This window comes from Aspergillus pseudodeflectus, assembly GCF_044049435.1.
Source record: "Aspergillus pseudodeflectus strain CBS 756.74 chromosome Unknown BJX68scaffold_125, whole genome shotgun sequence".
NCBI classification, from domain to species: domain Eukaryota; kingdom Fungi; phylum Ascomycota; class Eurotiomycetes; order Eurotiales; family Aspergillaceae; genus Aspergillus; species Aspergillus pseudodeflectus.
Genome location: NW_027263901.1, coordinates 16,161 through 30,313, shown reverse-complemented (window position 1 = coordinate 30,313; position 14,153 = coordinate 16,161). Strand labels below are relative to the sequence as shown.

At 53.1% G+C, this 14,153-nt stretch overlaps 6 protein-coding genes across 6 annotated transcripts; 4 read left to right on the top strand and 2 right to left on the bottom strand.

Moving 5' to 3' along the window:
- Positions 1 to 498: 498 nt before the first annotated feature.
- BJX68DRAFT_273637 (fungal specific transcription factor domain-containing protein) lies at positions 499 to 904 on the top strand (the record flags this gene model as incomplete). Its single annotated transcript, XM_071047509.1, has 2 exons — positions 499 to 677; positions 724 to 904. 2 exons carry the CDS (start codon positions 499 to 501, stop codon positions 902 to 904), a joined length of 360 nt encoding a protein of 119 aa, XP_070891947.1.
- Positions 905 to 1,548: 644 nt separating this feature from the next.
- BJX68DRAFT_251099 (uncharacterized protein) lies at positions 1,549 to 3,051 on the bottom strand. Its single transcript, XM_071042347.1, has 2 exons — positions 2,367 to 3,051; positions 1,549 to 2,311 (listed from the first exon to the last, which is right to left on the bottom strand). Exons 1-2 carry the CDS (start codon positions 2,972 to 2,974, stop codon positions 1,804 to 1,806), a joined length of 1,116 nt encoding a protein of 371 aa, XP_070891946.1. The 5' UTR covers positions 2,975 to 3,051; the 3' UTR covers positions 1,549 to 1,803.
- Positions 3,052 to 5,017, top strand: BJX68DRAFT_274714 (major facilitator superfamily domain-containing protein; the record flags this gene model as incomplete). The annotated part of the gene is made up of 5 exons (XM_071047709.1): positions 3,052 to 3,491; positions 3,558 to 3,807; positions 3,864 to 4,049; positions 4,097 to 4,418; positions 4,494 to 5,017. Exons 1-5 carry the CDS (start codon positions 3,280 to 3,282, stop codon positions 5,015 to 5,017), a joined length of 1,494 nt encoding a protein of 497 aa, XP_070891945.1. The 5' UTR covers positions 3,052 to 3,279.
- Positions 5,018 to 5,272: 255 nt separating this feature from the next.
- Positions 5,273 to 7,638, bottom strand: BJX68DRAFT_42906 (Zn(II)2Cys6 transcription factor). Its single transcript, XM_071049151.1, has 2 exons — positions 7,341 to 7,638; positions 5,273 to 7,288 (listed from the first exon to the last, which is right to left on the bottom strand). The coding sequence occupies exons 1-2, from the start codon at positions 7,402 to 7,404 to the stop codon at positions 5,286 to 5,288; spliced, it is 2,067 nt and encodes a 688-aa protein (XP_070891944.1). The 5' UTR covers positions 7,405 to 7,638; the 3' UTR covers positions 5,273 to 5,285.
- An 889-nt stretch (positions 7,639 to 8,527) lies between these two features.
- Positions 8,528 to 10,397, top strand: BJX68DRAFT_42900 (cytochrome P450). Its single transcript, XM_071049150.1, has 2 exons — positions 8,528 to 9,689; positions 9,749 to 10,397. Exons 1-2 carry the CDS (start codon positions 8,558 to 8,560, stop codon positions 10,162 to 10,164), a joined length of 1,548 nt encoding a protein of 515 aa, XP_070891943.1. The 5' UTR covers positions 8,528 to 8,557; the 3' UTR covers positions 10,165 to 10,397.
- Positions 10,398 to 10,629: 232 nt separating this feature from the next.
- Positions 10,630 to 11,958, top strand: BJX68DRAFT_273632 (glycoside hydrolase family 88/105 protein; the record flags this gene model as incomplete). The annotated part of the gene is made up of 3 exons (XM_071047508.1): positions 10,630 to 11,275; positions 11,382 to 11,815; positions 11,872 to 11,958. 3 exons carry the CDS (start codon positions 10,630 to 10,632, stop codon positions 11,956 to 11,958), a joined length of 1,167 nt encoding a protein of 388 aa, XP_070891942.1.
- Positions 11,959 to 14,153: the final 2,195 nt, after the last annotated feature.

Below are 14,153 nucleotides of genomic sequence, written 5' to 3'. Positions count from 1 at the left end.
CAATTTGCCTCTATCCGAAAGAATGCCTCTACAAACGCATTTGGTGGACTTTTTTCACGAGGGACTGTGCACTATCCGTCTCCCTAGGGCGGCCCTCGGCAATCAATCTTCTAGCATTCGATGTTGACCCCATCAACGACACCGAGTGTTTTGAAACAGACGATAGCAAAGCTGCCCAGTATCCGTCAAATCGTCTACATGGCGTGTTCTTCGTGCAGTACGTAGAGCTTATCAAAATCATGGGTCAAATATTCTCGACCTACTATTCGGTCAGCTCCAGGGTCGTCCAAGGGCAACCCGACTCGCGTCTACAATATGATTCTCAGTTAACGGCATGGCTTCAACAGCGTCCCCGGGAAAGGGTGTGGCCAAATTCGCGTCACGAATTTTGGGCGTCCATGCTTAACCTTCACTACTGGTACGGTTCTCCCTTCCTGCAGCAGTCTATGCCTAACACCACCATGAAGCGTCGCGGTATGCCTCCTTGATCGCGCCCATATGCCGGCACGAGAAGGGACGCCCAACAAGAACAACAACAACAACAACAACGGCAGCAGCAGCAGATTGTCCTCAAACGGCGAGTCTCGGCAGACTGCATATAATGCTGCGAGATATATCACAGATATTGTGGAGACACTCATTTTGTGCGACCAGCTCAACTATGCTCCACCGTTCATGTAGGATTCCAATCCTGTTTTTGCAAAACAGACTAATCTTCCTTAGTGGCTACTGTCTGTACCCTGCTTTGCTCCTGCACGTTTATGAGATGCGCCAGTCTAGCGGTCCCGCAAACCCGCTCGTCACTTGCCGTGTGGATATCTGCTTATACGCACTACGAAAACCATCAAGCTCCTGGACCGTCGCCAACTTGATCCACATGGTTTTTTCCTTTTTACCCAAGTAAACCCCAGAAAAGATTGGTGAACTAGGCAGGGTTGACATTCAAGGAGCCTTTTCCAATTTCCAGAGCGAAGATGGGTTCTCTTTTCCGGATATAGACCTAAACCGAATGGAAACCGGCACGTCCGACTTGCAGGCAATGGGGCTTTTACATTCGGGACAAGGGTCAATTCTGGCTCGACCTTGGACATGACAGCTTAACTCACAATCGTGCACCAGCTCTCCTGCTTCCCAATCACGCGTCGCAGCCTCGCAATAGTCCTCTCAACGGCCCCTAAACATCAGTCGCCCGAAACATGTGGACTGTGAACACACACATCCCAACAACCGCCGTCTGGCTCCCCTTCGAACTAATCGTCTCCCGAGATATCGGCACCCCTACGCTGATTGACGGCCAAGAGAGCGAGATCTGAGATCTGGCACGCAAGGCATCCGCCTTCCCTCATGAGAACCAGGCGCGGAGCTGCATTGCGAATCAAGGCGTGTCACTCATTGATACGCTCTTAGACGTTGGTTGGGAAGTTGGGAGCGGGGAGGAGAGGCGGTTCAATTTGGTGGATATCACCACCCATGTAGCGGGGAATGAATCAGAAGATTTGTGAGATTGCAGGTTTGGCGATGGAGATGAAGTTTTCGAGCAGATTATTAGTGGTGACTCTGGGTTTATTGTTGATTGGCTGTCGCGGTATGCAGCGACGCGGTAAGATAATACAGATGTGGTTGGATGGAGATGACAGTATACATGTTGACTGTTTGTCAGGTCTTTTCCGCCATATCAGTACTTGATGAACATGACTGGCCATATGACAGGCGTGGATAGGAGTGGGTCGTGACCATTCTTTGCTTCACCCTGAAAACTACATGAATATCCAGGCTCCGATCCCCGGATCTAAGTATAACCCTTCAGCAACACGACGTATTGAGGACCTCTACCCTCGCGGCAGCCACACAAGCCCCATTCTTAACAGGCACAGATACACTCTCAGGCACCAAACCAGCCTCCTTCCTAATCCTTCTTTCCGCCATAGTAACCGCAACATCAAACGCATTCTGCACACTCGTAACACCGGCCAGATTCTTCCCCGCAATATCAAATGCCGTCCCATGCGCCGGCGTCGCAACAGGAATTGGTAATCCGCCCTGCACCGTCACACCACCATCAAACGAAAGCAGTTTCATCGCGATCTGGCCCTGGTCGTGATACATGGTGACGATACCGTCAAAGTGTTGCCTTTTCAAGAAGATCGTGTCGCAGGGGAAGGGACCCTGTACGTCTATACCCTTTTCGACTGCCGCAGAGACCGCGGGCCGGATGTGCTCGATTTCTTGTCGGCCGAAGGCGCCGTTTTCGCCGTTGTGCGGGTTCAGGGCGCAGACGCCGAGCCGCGGGGATTCGATACCAGATTCCCATCTATTTTTTTCTTCTCGGTTAGCCTGGCCTGTTGCTGTCGATGGAGGGTGCATACCGTAGCCTATGCAGTAACTCAATAGCCTTTAGTGTAGACTCCTTTGTGATGCGCCTAGCCACTTCCTCAACACCAATATGGCTCGTAACCCTCGCAGTCCACAGTGGACCAGCAATATTGATCTCGCTTGTGACGCCCGTGAAATCAAGCTGGTTCGCAAACCAGCGCAGCTCGTCTTCCTCTGTCATCCCCGCGAGCTTCAACGAGCTCTTATTCAGCGGCGCAAAGACGATGGCGTCGATTTCTCCCGCCTGAACGAGCCCTAATGCTCTCTTCAGCTGGTGGATAGCGCGTCCACCACTGGCCTTTGATACTTCGCCCCGTGTCGAGGGGTACTGTGTCGCGCTATTGTCGTCAAGGACCTGGATTCCATGTGGCCCGGGTGAGTCGGGAGATATGGAAACATGCACGCCTCCAGCATCTTCTATTGCAGACCGCAGCTCTGAATTATCAGCCAGAAGAAATATATCTGCCCTCTCGCGGTTCGCTGGGTTGCTGAGGAGCTTGGCGGTGATTTCGGGGCCGATGCCGGAGGGATCGCCTAGCGTGACGGCGATGCGAGCCCGCCTGGGGAGTGGTGGTTGAGGAAGATCTATTGGCCCGATCATTGCGTTTTTTTTCTGCTGGTTTTAGTTAGGGGAGGACTGAAGGAAGGAAGGAGCAAGCCGATGTTATAGTCTTCGGGGCACATTGTCTGCTGACATCGGTGGAACCGCCGAAGGCCCCAACGTCCTCCACGCGGCAGTTTTGCCGACGCGCTCAGGGTCCAGACGGAGCTTTCGCCGATTAGCTTCCCCATGGGGTGACCCATGTCTCCAAATAGGAAACACAAAATGTCTATATATATGGCCTCCACGCAAGGGCTGCCTCCAAGTTCCTCAACCCATATCGCACTCATCTGCATCCGAGCAAAATGTCCCACGCCGGAGAAAAGTCCAGCCTCGATCAGCACGTCGAAAAAGTGCCCATGGCCACGGCCGACCTCGCCGAGGCGCAGCAGCTCGCTACTCAGTGGGTCGACGGGACACCAGAGGAGAAGAGGCTGGTGCGTAAGCTTGACTGGCGGATTCTTCCTTGCACCTGGATCTTGTACCTGCTTGGGTTTCTGGACCGTGCAAATGTTGGGTATGTTCGCCTGCTCCAGTTCATTAAGAAACTACATTGCGCTCTGGCTGACTCTATTGCTTCCAGCAATGCCAAAACCGGTGGGATGGAGGACGACTTCAACCTCACCTCATCACAATACTCCATCATTGTGCTCGTCTTTTTCATCTCGTACCTCATCTTCGAGGTCCCCGCCAACATGATCTTGACCCGTGTCCGGCCCAGCGTGTTTCTGCCCGGACTGGCGCTTGTCTGGGGTACATTCGCTGCACTGATGGGCGCGACGCAGAACTGGACACAGTTGGCCGGGATGCGGTTCCTGCTTGGATTCGCGGAGGTAAGTGGCAATACACGTCCAATATACACGGACGCAAACGTTGTTGACAATTGCAGGCCGGTTTCGCCCCAGGGTGCGCCTTTTTCCTCTCTTCGTGGTATCGTCGGTATGAACTTGCCACGCGCTTTGCCCTGCTGTACACCTCTGTCCCGCTTGCTGGAGCAACCTCTGGCCTTCTCGCGGGTGTCATTACCGATCATATGGATAATGTTGGTGGCCTTCCGGGGTGGAGGTGGTTGTTTGTTCGTTTCCCGTCCCTTTCGGAATATCCAAGTTTTAACAGCACCAGATCCTTGAAGGCATTGCCTCGGTCGTCGCCGCCGTCGCCATCTATTTCCTCATGCCCGACTATCCCTCGACGAGCCACCGCTTCCTCAGCGAGGAAGAGAGCGTTCTCGCATGCAACCGCCTCGCCGTCGACGGAATCGGTCTAACGCAGGGCACAGGCGCCGAGAAGATCCCACACTGGGAAGCTTTCAAGATGACGTGCGCCGATTGGCGCGTGTGGGCGCAGTGCTTTCTCTTCGTGCTTGTCACCGGCTCCCAGACAATGCAGTATTTCATCCCGACGCTCGTCGAAAGTTTTGGGTGGACGGGACCGACGGGACAGTGTACGTTTTCATCCTTATTGTCTCCTGCTGTTAGGAGAGCAAACGCTCTGTGATTTGCGCACTGACAGGAAGCAGACCACACAATCCCCGCATACATGGCGGCCCTAGTATACGTCGTCGCCTGCTGCTGGCTCGCCGACCGATATAAGCGCAAATGGCAATTTATCTGCGGCCTATCGGGGCTCGGATGCATCCTCTTCATCGCGGTTGCCACAATCCAAAACAACCGCATGGCGCAATACGTACTCACAATATTCGCCTTCGGCACAATCTATGGCTGCTCTCCGCTTGTCAAAACCTGGGTCTCCGATGTGATCCCGCAGCCCGCCGCCAAGCGTGCGATCGCAATCGCCCTCATCAACGGGATTGGAAACGCGTCGTCCATCTATTCGTCGTGGCTGTGGCCGGATAAGGATGCGCCGCGGTATACTCCAGGCTTTGCGACGACGACGACTTGGCTGGGTGTGCTTTGTATCTGTACGGCGGTTTTTGCGTACTTCTTTAATAAATATCCCGTGCAGAGGGCGGACCACGCGACAGTTATGGCTGACGAGTTGAGGGCGAGGAGGGAGGCGCAGGAGGGGGACCTGAAGGCTTAAATTGTGTGAGCCGTTGGCGGATGTGATCGCAAGCTCGTACGCCGATTGTTGGGCGTAAAAAGGTATGAGGCAAGAGAGTCAGTTTAATACAATCGGCAAGCTGCGATAGTCAGTGATTTCCCAAGATGGTATATTGAGGGAGGCCAGAGCAGGGTTCCAATACAGCATCTTCAGTGAACCTACAGGTTTCATGCACTCGGTCAAATTGTAGCCATTGTTCGCTAGGGAATATTCAAAGATAGGGGTCACACATTGATAATTGGTAAGTCTACAGAAATGGCAACTCGGAATCAATAATCTCGATCCCAAAAAGAAACCCATCGTCAAAGCGCCAATCCAGGTCACCCGTAAGATCAAAGGGATCTTGCTGTTGGCGGGTAGCGTTGTTGTTACTGTTGTCAACTTGAGCTGCTTCCATTACACCTTCGCTGTCTGGAATCACCTGATATGTTTGGTCGGTTATCCCACTCGGTCGTTGAACTAGTGCTGCCTCGGGTATATAGAGAGTTTCCTTGCTTCGTGGTAGCGAGTATAGGAGATCGTCGGGCTCTCCGCCTGCTGAAAACCGCTGAAGCAATTCTCCTAACCCCGTCACAACCTGTCTCACGACGTGCCGCTGGCTAGCATTGTCTGCGACCTGGGATAGGACGCGGACCAGGCGCTCCACGTTCGTTAACGCGGTCCGTGTGTGAAAGTTCAAGCCGTATCGGGCGAGGTCCTTGGGAAGATGGAGCGTGGTGTCATCACTACCGGGATCGGACTTGCCGAATACGACGGCCATCTTGAGGAGGAACGATGCACACACTGCGATCATGGCGTGCACAAAAATTGGCAGGCCAATGAGGGCTCTCTGAAGGCCGCTGTCGTCTGCGATCAGTTTGGCAGTGCTCATGGCGGTCATGATGGCGATGTTGGAAGCTTCCTGTCTTTCCCAGTTCATATCGATGCTTGGTGTGGTGGTAGCGGCGGCGGTATTGTCCTGGCCTTGGGAAGAGGCGGAGACTCCACGGAGTGCTACCGAATTGAGTTGAAAGCGGGCTAGGTGGTAATAGAGGGCATTTGCCGCTGGTGGGATCATGCTGTCCCTTACAGACCCAGTTTCCTTGGGTTGATGCTCGAGACGCCATTGATCGACCGAGATGTCAAATTCTTTCAACCTCTCAAAGTCTTGTCCGCTGAGCTCAAGATCAGGGTCACAGCCATGCATAAAGTAGCCGCTTGCCAGAATGCGGAACAACTTCACCTGCGCGACAAGGCCGTGGTCTCCTTTCGAGGACAGCCCGCTTGTCAAAAGCTTCTCGGCGTTCCGGATGGCCGCATCTTCATGCATCAGGGGCGGGCGACCGTAGGCCAGCGCGAACTGGTGATCGCAAACATACAGCACATACCAGAGGCGTACGCGCTCATAGGACTCGAGGGACCCTCGCGCGAACTGCAGAGACGACTTGTGGAGGTTCATTTCCGTAGCCACTCGCACGGCGCGGCTGCAGAGGGCCCAGCTCAAGCTTGTGAGGTAGAACGCGCCGATGCACAGGGCACGTATCACATCCAGGTTCTGGCAGCGCAACAAGCACGAGCCCCTCATCAGTGACACAAACGCGCCATATGTGGCATGAAGGGACTGCTCTTTATTGGGGATGTGCAGAGCGGCTACAGTCAGCACCACAGATACTAGCAGTGACGACGACTCCCGAGCCTCGCGGAGAGATTTGTGCGGGCACAATATGCCGTCCCACAGCAGTGGGTTGATGTGTCGTCGATAGTGATCGAAAAGAAACTCGGCCTCGGGTATTGGAAGGACACCTTGACTGATGAAGTCGGGCCCGTTGACATCGGCAGGGTCGACGCGAATCAGCTGGGAGTTGTTCGGATCGGTGAGACTATAGAGATTGTTCATCGGAAGCGGCACCAGATCCGAATCATCTTGCCCGCGAAGGCCAACCGACGGGCCTTCGGGGGTAAAGTTCCCGCCGACAGACTCCGAGGGAGCAGCACTCAAAGGGGACAACGTCTGCATTGACCGTTCATGATCCAATTGGTCCTCTGCGGTTGCCAGACCCGGCAGGTTATTGTGGCGCAAGAGGTACTCGACGGCGTCCTTAAGGCGATCAATCTTGGCTGCAGCTTGCGCTTTCCATGCAGTATCGTCATCGATGAATTTCTGAGCGAAATTGTGAGGGACGCATTGAACGCCGCTTTTTATGCACTTGTTGCATGCTATCTGACCTGGCTGGACAAAGCATTTGATCTTGTGCTTCTTGCACTCGGCACCTAAACCGTGTTAGCTCATCGTTTCTGTTGGCTTCCGAAGAAAGGATCTTACAAGCCCGAGTCAGCCGTGGCTTTGTGGCATCGTCACTGGACCTTGCGCGCTTGTTACTGCTCATCCTGTGCAACCAGATCTTTGTGTCCCGCAAACCCGGCGGTATCACCGACTTTATGGGCGAATCATCGGCAAAAGCGCCGACCTGGGTCGCCCCATGGCGGGGTCGGAAATTCTCCGGTTTGCGGGGAAACCCCTGGTTGCAGCGAACAACCTCAGTTTAGTTTGAGATCAGATAAGAGTTGAGGAGGCCAGGACTGTCAGTGTCCCTGCTTTCCGTCGAGAGCAGCCCCTCCCCGCCCAAGTCGCTGAATACCGGCCGGGAACTGGAGGCGTCCTATTTCCCTTCCCCACAAGGCTAAACATGAATCGCCTTGGCTTTGGTCGAACGTTAGCGCTGACATAATTCTCGACTTGTTTCAGCTCAAAGTTGCCCCCAACTCCTCCCGAGTCCGTGGTTGCCTAAGGATAGTGACAGGGCATCATCAGGCCGACATTATTGGCTTTGTAGCCTTGACATCCGGCGTATCCGTATGCGTCTCGGTCCAGAGATGACGCTTTCGGGTCCAAGTGACCAGTTTCTGGATGAGGGATGGCTTGCGAGACGGGGTGTGTGTTGTGGTGGACTCGGGGTCGGAGTCGGAGCAAAAACTATCCGGAGTCCGCAATTTCGCCCAAAGCACGTGAACCTAGACATTCTTCACATTCTGATGTCATGGCAAACTTGGAATGAGCTCTCAGCTGCCGTCCCAGACAAGAAACCTGCAAGGGATGCCTTCGACCCTCGAAAAAGACGAAGCTCGCAGAATCCGTAGGCTCAGGCGAGACTCAGCGATTCAGCCCTGGAAAATCCAGCGGGCCTGAAGTCACCGTCAAGTGGCTGAAGCCTGGACTTGGGCTCAGCCTCGGTTGGATCTCTGAAATCCCCACTCCCGACGAGCGAGTGAACCACTCATACCCTGCTGATTCCTCTTCTTTTACGGGCCATCCAATCCAAGCTCCCTGTGTGGATATGCTAATACAGTACCCACTGGTCATCAGTCAGAGCAGCTCAACGCGCCAAAACCTTCGCAGAAGTTCATATCGCGCTTGAGGCACGTCAGCCTCCCCCACACCTGAAGGCTGTCACCCCTTTCCAGTCCTTGGCTCTCGACTGATAAAGACTGCTTACCCTCCAGCTGGGCTCGTCATGTCCTCGAGTTTAACCCTGTACCGCCATGGCTCTTCTTGACCTTTTCAACCCTCCCGAGACCGTCCGCGGTTCCATCGCGTTATACACGGGAGCTGTCTTCCTCCTGTTCTACTTTCTCAATTCCATTCATCAGAAATGGCGTCGGTACCGGCTTGCTAAACAACATGGATGCGGACCGATCCCCGCTCTTCCGAAATATGATCCCTTCTTCGCGCTCGACAGACTTTGGCTCAACCTCAAGACAGCCAAGGAGCGGAAGATCCTAGAAACCAATGTCCGACGCTATGAAGAATATGGCAATACATTCAGGGCACAGCGGATCACGGATCCAATCATTCTAACACGGGAGCCCGAGAACGTCAAGACTATTCTGTCTCTCAAATTCAACGACTACAGCATGGGAGACAGGCTCCAAGTCTTTGGCTCGCTTCTGGGTCACGGTATCTTTACATCGGACGGAGAGGACTGGGCTCGCTCGCGCCACATGATCCGGCCCAACTTTATCAAGGAACAGGTCGCTCATCTTGATATCTTTGAGGAATTAATGGCGGACCTGTTCGCCCTCATTCCCACGGACGGCAGTACTGTTGATCTCCAGGAATTATTCTTCGGCTTTACCATCGACTCTGCTACCGAGTTTCTCTTCGGCCACAACGTTCACAGTCTTAAGAAGCGCCTGTCCCAAGTGGTAGATACTGAGCCTGACTTCTCGGAGGCTTTCAACTACTCGCTGGAGAACATCGTCACAAACTCTCGCTTTGGCCCACTAATGTTTCTGAATCGTGATCAGAAAGCGAAGGAGGCCAACCAGATTTGCCACAAGATGGTTGAGCAGTTCGTCGACAAGGCCATGAGAGTACGAGAGAAACACGACGAGGAGAAAGGCGCCGACGAGGAAGAGAGCCGAAGGTATCTGTTCCTGAACGGCCTGGCGCAGCAAACCAGTGACCGAACTCGAATCCGGGACGAGCTCATGAATGTTCTGCTGGCAGGCCGTGATACGACCGCCTCCCTTCTGAGCAACATGTTTTTCATGCTAGCAAAGAATCCAAGGATCTGGGCCAGATTGCAAGAAGAGATTGCGACGTTGGACGGCCGGGCCCCAACGTACGAGGAACTGCGAAATCTGAAGTATCTTAAATGGTGTATCAACGAAAGTAAGTTCGCCTCTTGCCATCGGCTTTTCCAATTCATCAGCATTAACGAACCTCGACAGCTCTCCGTCTCTTCCCAGTTGTCCCGCTCAATTCACGAACCGCCATAAAGGACACCGTCATCCCCGTCGGTGGCGGTCCAGATGGTCGGTCGCCGGTTTTTGTACCCAAGGGTACTGCCGTGGGATACAGTACATGGGCGATGCATCGTCGCAAGGACTTTTACGGCGCCGATGCTGACGACTTCCGGCCTGAACGGTGGGAGAATCTTCGTCCTGGATGGGAATATCTTCCTTTCAATGGGGGACCTCGCATTTGTGTGGGCCAGCAATATGCACTGACTGAAGCATCTTATGTTACGACACGCATTGCCCAGAGATACTCTGTTCTGGAGAGCCGCGACCCTGGCCCATGGGAGGAGAAACTGACGCTGACTCTGTCCTCCCACAACGGGACTAAAGTCAGCCTTCGTCATTAACTTGTGTGATACGATAACTATATATTATGATTTATGAATGACTTGCCGCAGGCTTACTTGCAGGTTTCCCACCGGGACTTAACCAGGAGACTCCTAGCCCTCTAAGCTAAAGTTTACAGGGTAATCGGCATTTGCATTTATCCACCATTACCGTGATTGACTAGATTCCCCACAGTCTCCATTTCGTGAAGATGCTAAGTTTGCCAAGCCACACCGAAGCTATATTCGGGCGTAATTCTTCCGACGCGGGGAAGGAGTGGCCATAATTTCTCCGTCTATAGTACAATGTTGCACGATACGCGCATGCTTTGTCGATCGCCCGTCCATCCTTCATCAAACACGAAACAAGCAAATATCCGGAGAATATAGCCTAATAATGGAGATAAAAGCCCAGCTTGCCCAGCCTGTCTCGCCTCTTAGTGCAGCCTTAATCTCGACCGAAGCCAGCAACCAGATTCAGGCACAATGGGCGTCTCATTCTTCGCAAAGGCTGCCCTCCTCGCAGCGTCGGCAGTTTCTACAGCTACCGCAGCAGCAGCCCCGTCCAAAGCCAACTATACCGAGCATCTCTCCGAGTCATTCCTCAGCAAAGGCGTAACATTTTCCCGAAACTACGCCTATGCAGTCCTCTACACGGGCGTCGAACTCGCCTACAACAAAACGTCGAACCCAGTCTACTTCAATTACATCAAGACACAAATTGACGGGATCCTCAACGACGACGGCTCTTTCGTCGTCCCCATAACCACCACCCTGTCCCTCGACGACATCCGCATCGGCCTCAACTTCCTCTGGCTATGGTCCGTGACCGGCGAGACCAAGTACAAGATCGCCGCAGACAACCTGCGCCACCAGCTCGACTACACGCCCAGGAACCCAGACGGTGGGTTCTGGCATCGGCGGCCCACATACCCCGACCAGATGTGGTTGGATGGGATCTATATGGCGAGCAACTTCTATACCCAGTACACGGCTTGGTTCCAGCCTGCGAATACCACCGCGTGGGACGATATCATCCTCCAGTATGATTTGATTGAGGAGCACACGCGTGATCCCGAGACGGGGCTGTTGTTCCATGGGTATGATGCGAGTGGGGTTGCTGTCTGGGCTGGTGCGTCTCTTTCCCCTCTCCTTTTCCTGTTTCTTTTTCGATGTCTCTCCAAAACCACCCTTCATCTATCCTTCCACCCTGATCCAGTCGACTGACGATAAAATAGACCCTGTCACCGGCGCTGCCCCTCACATTTGGGACCGCGCAGTGGGCTGGTACTTCATGTCGCTCATCGAAATGCTCGACTACTTCCCCAAATCTCATCCAGGCTACGCCCGCAACGTCAAGCGCTTCCAATCCCTGGCGGCTGCAGTCAAAAAGTCGCAAGACCCTTCCTCAGGAGGCTGGTGGCTCATCATGGATCCCCCGTACCCGAGCGATCCCCGGAACTACATTGAGAGCAGCGGGTCGGCGATGTTCACGTACGGACTGCTGCGGGGGATTCGAAAGGGGTTTCTGAAGGAGAAGGAGTATGGAAAGGTTGCCCGGAGGGGGTATGAGACATTGAAGAGGGAGTTTATTTCGACGAATGCCAACGGTACGTTGAATTGGGAGGGGACGGTGCAGGTGGGGAGTTTGGGGAGTAATGGGACGTTTGAGGTAAGTCTGCTTTTTTGGTCTTCTTCTCAAAGATGGTATGCTAAGAAGTCCCATAGTATTACATCTCCGTTCCGCTCGCGCAGAATGATTACAAGGGTGCTGGGCCGTTCATCTATGCTAGCTATGAGCTTGAGGGGTACTAGTGTCCACGGCCTGTTCAATAAGGCAAAAGCTACGGTTCTTTTTTGATTGTACGGAGTAGTCCGTGGCTTTCCTAGTGTGTTTTCACGCTCCATAACCACTCCTTATCTCAGTCATACTTCACGACAACACTTCAGATCGATGTTGGGTTCGGTCCTTCCCGTGGGCCCTTCCAGCAGAGCGTAGGAGGGTATTGCGTGCTCCGAAGACGACCGTGAGCTGTGTAATCCGAGGCAAGGATTATCATCTATGGTATTCCGAGGTTCAGGTTTGTACCGTGGTTGGAGGGTAGAGGCACTACATAAAACATGTTAGCACAAGATTGTCCGGGAAACGCTACCTCTTTGACTTCCATCTGCACACTTCTTGCACTATCAGGAGCGGAGAAATGGGTTTCCACAGAACTCGAGTCAATCGCAGCTTGCTGCTTGCTGCTCCTTCAATGGGGTTCCTTTCGTAAAAACCGGTAGATAAATCAATCTGGCTCCGACCGTAATTGCGTAGCTTGATCCCAGTTACGCAATTGGCCACCCGGGCGCTACTGATAAAATCGGCTGATGACACTTCAACGCCCATGCGGCTTTCCCCGGGATCTTTCTGCATACCCAAAGCAACGCCCAAGTTGACAGAACAGATCAATGAGCTTCGAATATATGGCGAGTCCGCGATGTTGCTGTCGGCTAAAATAATCAAAGAAAATGACAAGGGAAAGCAGTGTAGCAGCTAGTAAGGATGACAGGCAAGCGGCCGTGCGGGCAACTGATCAACTGATCGTACCGAAAGGTTGAAGATTGCTCCTAGGGGCATTCAGTAGCGTTGAAGCGGTGCTGAATGGAGTATAAGACCCAGAGGAGGCTGTCAACGGTGTGCTCTGTGCCAGAGAGTTTGAAATTGCAACAGCGAGTTACTTCGTCGGATTGGCATCCAAACAAGACAATACCTCCCAGCCAGATATGATGAGTACACCAGGCTAGTCGTTTAGCAAAGCAAAGAGTTGTCATGTCTTAAATGTGTCAGACGATTGTTCTGCCTTGTATTATCGAGAAGCGGGGCCGAGAAGAAATGACCGGACTTAGGCGACAGATTCAGCTTAGCTGGTACATCTTTCTCGGAAGACCACGAGGCTTTGACACGCTGGAGCTGTGTCCATCGTAGCGGCGAGTTGCTTTGCGAGCCTCCAAGGCAGATACAGTTGTTACTCTGATTGTGATCAAGTTTATCATGCATGCAGATTCCGACGTCGCTTCGCTGCAAACTAGATCAAAAAGCATCGGTTAGCAAGCGGTGTCCGATCACGATTCTCCAATCAATGACCAGCGAGGTCTAGCCGTGCAGTCACAATCTACAGCTTGCGAGTCACGGTTACTGATCTCTTTCCTCAGCTTCAGTGGTATCCAGACCAATCGGGGGGCTTCAAATTAATATAACATTATAAGGGATGACTTTTTATACCGAGCTGTATAGATTGCCCTCCGCCAAAGGATGCTCGATAGTCAAACGAGCGTATTCTCTCATGGTTGATCGAAGATGCGCGATGCATCGGATCGCTGCAACTAATAAGGGTCGTGTCACCGCCATCCCTGAATGATCGTGAACTCCCACCTGCGTCAGCGGCTCCCTGGAGGCGTGGAATGCGAAACGCCTCGTGGGTCCTCATAGCTTCTCTCGACGTATAGGACGATAGAGTTAAGCCCCTCTCATCGAGATTACCAGAATGAGTAATCGGTAGCTCCAAGATTGCAGTGGTCTGTAAATAGTGAAGTCTCACTAGCAAGGATCCCCCAGCTTCCACGTGGACCGGTTCCTCTTGTGCGAAAGCTGGCGACCACTTCTTTGCCTTTCTAGGACGCACGGGCCTATTGTAGTGGCCTGTCAAAGTGGGGCTTAATGGTTGCTTTTTCGGCTCAATGTTTCCTTTTTTTTTTTTTTTTCGCTGCCTCACGGCGATGGGGTGTTGTGCGGGCTCGGTGGGGGAGGTGGTTGGGATCGGAGGATTGTGTCAGGCGGCGAGTGGCATGAGTCTTGAATTTGTTGGTAATCTATCAGCCTGTTTCTCGTGATGATATGAAGAGATGGGAGGCTCATCTCATTCAGGAGCGAAAAAGATAAGATGTGTCGTGCCATGTTAGGAATCGGAGCCTCTCAACATGAGTCCGAAATGGATTCTCTTAGTACCAGCAGGTGACAAACCGTTGAA

What these genes read in the sequence shown, in the direction of transcription:
- BJX68DRAFT_42900 (XM_071049150.1), top strand. Translation starts at nt 8,558, where the DNA reads ATGGCTCTTCTTGACCTTTTCAACCCTCCCGAGACCGTCCGCGGTTCC. An exon ending in TAAATGGTGTATCAACGAAA is followed by an intron (nt 9,690 to 9,748) that starts GTAAGTTCGCCT and finishes GAACCTCGACAG; the next exon opens with CTCTCCGTCTCTTCCCAGTT.
- BJX68DRAFT_251099 (XM_071042347.1), bottom strand. Translation starts at nt 2,974, where the DNA reads ATGATCGGGCCAATAGATCTTCCTCAACCACCACTCCCCAGGCGGGCT. An exon ending in GAGTTACTGCATAGGCTACG is followed by an intron (nt 2,312 to 2,366) that starts GTATGCACCCTC and finishes AGAAAAAAATAG; the next exon opens with ATGGGAATCTGGTATCGAAT.
- BJX68DRAFT_42906 (XM_071049151.1), bottom strand. Translation starts at nt 7,404, where the DNA reads ATGAGCAGTAACAAGCGCGCAAGGTCCAGTGACGATGCCACAAAGCCA. An exon ending in GCCACGGCTGACTCGGGCTT is followed by an intron (nt 7,289 to 7,340) that starts GTAAGATCCTTT and finishes AACACGGTTTAG; the next exon opens with GTGCCGAGTGCAAGAAGCAC.